Source organism: Portunus trituberculatus, chromosome 9 (genome assembly GCF_017591435.1).
Source record: "Portunus trituberculatus isolate SZX2019 chromosome 9, ASM1759143v1, whole genome shotgun sequence".
In the NCBI taxonomy this organism is placed as follows: Eukaryota; Metazoa; Arthropoda; class Malacostraca; order Decapoda; family Portunidae; genus Portunus; species Portunus trituberculatus.
In genome coordinates, this window is record NC_059263.1 from 9158857 (window position 1) to 9163856 (window position 5000).

General features: G+C 44.4%; 2 protein-coding genes across 2 annotated transcripts in view; one reads left to right on the forward strand and one right to left on the reverse strand.

Moving 5' to 3' along the window:
- Positions 1-1811, forward strand: part of LOC123501518 (proline-rich receptor-like protein kinase PERK2) — a 3475-nt gene extending 1664 nt beyond the window's left edge. Inside the window, exon 2 of the mRNA XM_045250373.1 lies at positions 1722-1811. Coding sequence (XP_045106308.1) covers positions 1722-1811 — 90 coding nt within the window. The remainder of the gene's footprint in view (positions 1-1721) is intronic.
- Positions 1331-3187, reverse strand: LOC123501321. Its single transcript, XM_045250086.1, has 2 exons — positions 3037-3187; positions 1331-2816 (listed from the first exon to the last, which is right to left on the reverse strand). Exon 2 carries the CDS (start codon positions 2728-2730, stop codon positions 1966-1968), a length of 765 nt encoding a protein of 254 aa, XP_045106021.1. The 5' UTR covers positions 2731-2816; positions 3037-3187; the 3' UTR covers positions 1331-1965.
- Between the last annotated feature and the right edge of the window lie 1813 nt (positions 3188-5000).

Sequence of the window (5000 nt, forward strand, 5' to 3'; positions counted from 1 at the left end):
TGGCGGATTCATCACACACCGCCCCCCAGCCTTTATACAACGACAAGGCGAGACAGGCGAGACAAGACAGCATAACACAGACAGTGGGAGTAAAGTAATGCCAAACAAGCAACAGAAAAGATATCACACTCAGCAGATCAAAGGAAGCACGCTGCTGTCTTGATGGATTCCTCATTCCCTCCCCCCAGGTCTTTATACTACGACAAAGCGAGACAAAACGGCTCATAACACAGGCAGTAGGAGTAAAGTAATGCCAAATAAGTAACAGAAAAGACAGAAGGAAACTCGACAGATCAAAGGAAGTCTCAGGACAGAAGAATAGTAAGTGGCGTAGTAATTATAGACAAACACCAAGTAGTTTAATTTGTAGCAGTAAAGGATGGAAGGAAATAACGTCAGGTTAAGGAAATAATTGGGAAAAGTCAAGGAAGTAGGTGGAAATAAACGATTAAGTAAGGAAATACTTAGAAAAGGTCAGTGGGTAGAAATAAACAGATAGGCAAGCAAGCAAGAAATAGGTGGCAATATCAAGGAAATAGTTGGAAATAAACGGCTAGGTAAGGAAATAGATAGAAATAAACGTCTAGGGAAGGAAATAGGTAAAAAGAAAAGAAAATCAATAGAAATAAAGTTACGGTAATGAAATGGGTAAAAAAAAAAAAGTCAGTGAAATACGTAGAAGAAAAACGATAAGGTAAGAAAAAGGATAGAAAACTCACGGAAATGAAGAAAAACAGGCACGGTCAGGGGAAGGGAATCTTTCAGGAAGGGACAACAACAAGCAAGGTGTGGAGTCATATTCAGAAACCGCAAAATAAATATGAATCAATGAGTTAAGAGACAGTGGCAGGCAATTTGAGTGGGTAAGATTGCCAAGAGAGCGAGGGTAAAGTGGCGAGAAAAAGAATCTGAACGAGTAATGAAGAGCGAGATAAGAGCGAGTGACAGCAAAGTAGCGAGTAAATAAGAAAAGAACTATTAAGAGTGAAAATAAGAGCAAAGTAGTTAAAAGTGAGTATAGAGAGGACTAATAAGAGCAAGAGAATGAGGAGTAAAGAGTAGAATGATGACAAAGGGGAGAGAGAGAGAGAGAGAGAGAGAGAGAGAGAGAGAGAGATAGGGAGTATATAGATGACTAATTAAGAGCAAAAGCGAGGGCGAATATAGTAAGAGCGAGTGAATGAGTGAGAGTGAGTTTAGAGTAAGTGGGAGTGAGAGCAAAGTAGTGAGTGTGTAGGGAGGAACAGGTGCGTGTAGGTTCAACTCAGGTCGCCGAGTACACTTTCCCTTCATCATCTGACAATGAGGCGAGGAAACTCAAAACACAATGGGCAGTTACAAATACGTTCTTTATTACTCACTACAAACACCATCACTATTTTTAAAACATTACTAGAATAACAGAAATTGGCAATGAAAGTAAACAGATTTGATTTACAGCAAAAAGGTGTGGGAGAGCGTTTCTCAGCGAGCGTGGCGAGAAAGTACGCGTTCACAGGTCGATGTACTGCTGTGTGTCGCTCGGACTGGGGTTAGCATTAGTGACAGGTATACCTAAGCCAATCACTTAAAGAACTCACGTGTTTAGCCTTTTATCGACACATTGTAACACTTAAGTATAGGCCATCTGATCACTTTCTCCTCCTCCACCTCCTATTGTGTCTCCTCACTATGCATCATATCACGTGTCCCTACACCAGCACTTTATTTTCCACTATCAGGTCGCCTTCAGTAGGACGCAGCCATTCCAACACTCATTCTGCAACTCACCCTCTAGCCGCCATCACCAAGACCCAGCAATAGGTCAGTGAGGCGTGTGTAAAGATGAGCAACTTTTTTCCCTGGTGTTGGTGCTGCACTATTCTCTCCATTCTATTTACGTTGCCCTGTTTAGATAAATTATAGGACTTCTTGCTTGATCCTCCTCCTCCTCCTCCTCTACCTCTACCAACCAGTGTGCCCGGTTCACGAATTACGGAACCTCTTGCTTGATCCTCGTCTTTTCCATCTTGATACGAGGAGGCATGTACACTGGTTCCGTATGTGGGGGTGTCCTCTCCATCTTGATACGAGGAGCAGGTTTGGTTCCGTCTGTGAGGGCGTTAGAGGAACATTTACGAAGCCGGGCGGTGTAGCTTCGATCAAGGATCCGTGAGCGCCAAATTGAGGCCTTGAAACCAAATCCGTGACTGAAGCTCCAGGAGAAACGAAAGAATTTGCCCCGCCTGGAGTTGCCGCCCGTCCTTGTGTATGTGAGCGGCCTGCACTCTTCCTCACCTCCACCTTTCCTGGTCTGATGAAAAGGTCAACAGGAGAACGAAAATGAAGCTCCGCCGAGAACTCCGGTGACTTGCTGACGCTCAGAGCAAAGGAGCAATTATTGTCATTTTGTGAGGCCTCTAATTCCAAGTTCCAACCACCGGCATTGGGTGTGCTCATATGCTGCGGGCTGCTTATACCTAGCAAGGCGATTGTAGTATTCACAAGGGCGTCTGCCACCATACCCGGGACGCCCTTCAGCATGCCAGTCTCCTTCGCCACCTCATAAGCAGTCATAGCCACACGTGCACCTTTTTTCATGCCTCGTTTGATCACTTTCCGCAGTCCAGTTCTCGTTCCCTCCCTTCCGTGACTCCTTCGCTTATTAACGCCTGACTTAGGTTTAGTGTTCAGGGACTTCTCTGCCAGGCTGAGGAATCCTTTCTTGCTTGACGACGCGACTGGGGCCATGTTGGTGGTGGTGGTGGTGTTCCTTGGGTCAGGGAGTTTCTGTTGAGGTTTATGAAGGGACTCACTGCAGGTCTTCAATCGTTTCACTGTCAAAATTAAGAGAATTAATTTGGATACGTAATCTTACAAGTATCTAATTATTTTACCTAAGGGGACACACACGCACACGCACACGCACACACGTCTTATGTAGTATCGGTGACATGATTTTAGTTGTTGCGGCGCCGAACAAGAATTTCTTTATCAATCAATCAACATTATAACCTCACACACATACACACACACACACACACACACACACCTTACAAAAGCACTGGATAGGGTCGACTCAAGTGCCGGTGGTGTTGAGGGCTTGGGTGTGTCTGAGCGGGTCGTTCTCGTCACCACCACTACAGCTATGAACCCACGAATCGTTCACTGCTGCTCCGGACTTCGATATAGATATTCGAATCCTTATTAGCATATTGTGTGTGTTATGTTGTGATGGTTATACTGTTTATTGAACCAAACGGTGGAAGTAGGTGGCTGTGTTGTTGTTGTTGTTGTTGTTGTAAGTAGTAGTAGTAGTAGTAGTAGTAGTAGTAGCAGCAGCAGCAGCAGCAGCAGTACTAGTAGTATTGTGATGGGCCTGTCGCCTATACCAGGTTCCCCAGGCCAATACCATCGAGCGCTACTGCCTGGCGTGCCCCACTGTGCGCCATCTGCCTCAGGGCCTGCCGCTGGATGCCGTCTGCCGCCACCTCCTACCGCACTACGTCCTGGACGAGCTATTTGTCCGCTTCCCCCGCTTTGGGGGATTTTCCTAATCCCCTTGCCCTGCGAGGCTCTTTTGGCCCTACGTGGCCTCATGCTTGTGTGTGTGTGTGTGTGTGTGTGTTTGTGTTTCTTTGTTGTTGTTGTTGTTGTTGTTGTGGCTTAATGTATTTTTGTACTGTTTGATACGTTCTGTATAATAAATTTATCAAATCAAATCTCTCTCTCTCTCTCTCTCTCTCTCTGATGGTGATTAAAAACATGATGAACCTGAAAAAATTATAGATAGGCAAGTGTGTAGCTAAGCGCGCGCGCGCACACACACACACACACACACACACACACACACACACACACACACACACACACACAGTGAGTGAGTGAGTGAGTGAGTCAAAGTATCTCACATTCTCTCTTTACGACTTTTGTTACGATCTTGGCACTATCTGCGCTAATAATCTTGCATGCGGCCCTTTCACACCACACCCCCTCATCTTCCCCCGTCCCCGCCCCTCCATAGTCTCTGGCCCACAACCTCCCTTCACCCCAGAGTGCTCACCGGGGTCAGGGCGGGGCGGGGCGGGGCGGGGCAGGGCAGTAACAGTATAATCTTTGCGGGGCGTCCCAACAGATCGGAGCCTGCGACCCAAGGCGTTCAGCATGTCTCTCTCTCTCTCAGTCTTTTACAGAAAACGGATACAGTGGGGGACTGCGCTGTTTTTTTTTTTTTTCTTCTTCTTCTTTCTTCCTTCCTTCCTTTCTTTCTTCTTTCTTTTTATTTTGTTTTTAGGTGTCCATCTTTGCTTTTGTTCTTCTTTGGGGGTAATTTCCTATCTGAATTTCTATCCTTCCTTTTTATTTCTTTTCATCCTATTTCTTTTATCCTTCATTTTTTTTTTTCGTTCTTTTTTCAAATTAAGTTGCCACTATCATGCATTATGATTTACTGAAGATGTATAGATCAGAGAAGTAGGAGAGTGAGGAAAAGATAACTTCAAAACAATTTTACACATCAATATCAAAAGAAAAATAGAATAAAAACTAAAGAAAATGCCATGAGCTTATCAGTAAAATTTCCGAACGCTCAACTACTCACTAACAAAAATAAAAATATACTTTCGCGAGACTGTTAGAAAGGAAACATAAACCAACATAAAAGAGACGTCATTACCATAATCTCAAGGCAACAGAAAAGAGCAGGAAAGAAAATAAGTATATTGTAAACAGACGAGTGAACGAGAGCCACGCATAGTAAAATGAAAATGAGTTCTGAGTACGGACTAGTATGGTTGCCTATAAATCGTTTGGGTCAGACCGTAGTGGCGTCAGAGGGAGAGAAAGTAAAAAGAACAGTGAAGGGAGATAATAAGAACAAGAGGGCGTGAGGTGAATATAGTGGGTGGGAGGAAGAATAGAAGTGGGAGGTATACAGAGTGAATTGTTGCATCGTTACCAAATCCCCGTGTAAGGAAGGCCTCATGCTAGTGAATGAGAAGGAAGTTAATTATGAGAAGTAA

What these genes read in the sequence shown, in the direction of transcription:
- LOC123501321 (XM_045250086.1), bottom strand. Translation starts at nt 2,730, where the DNA reads ATGGCCCCAGTCGCGTCGTCAAGCAAGAAAGGATTCCTCAGCCTGGCA.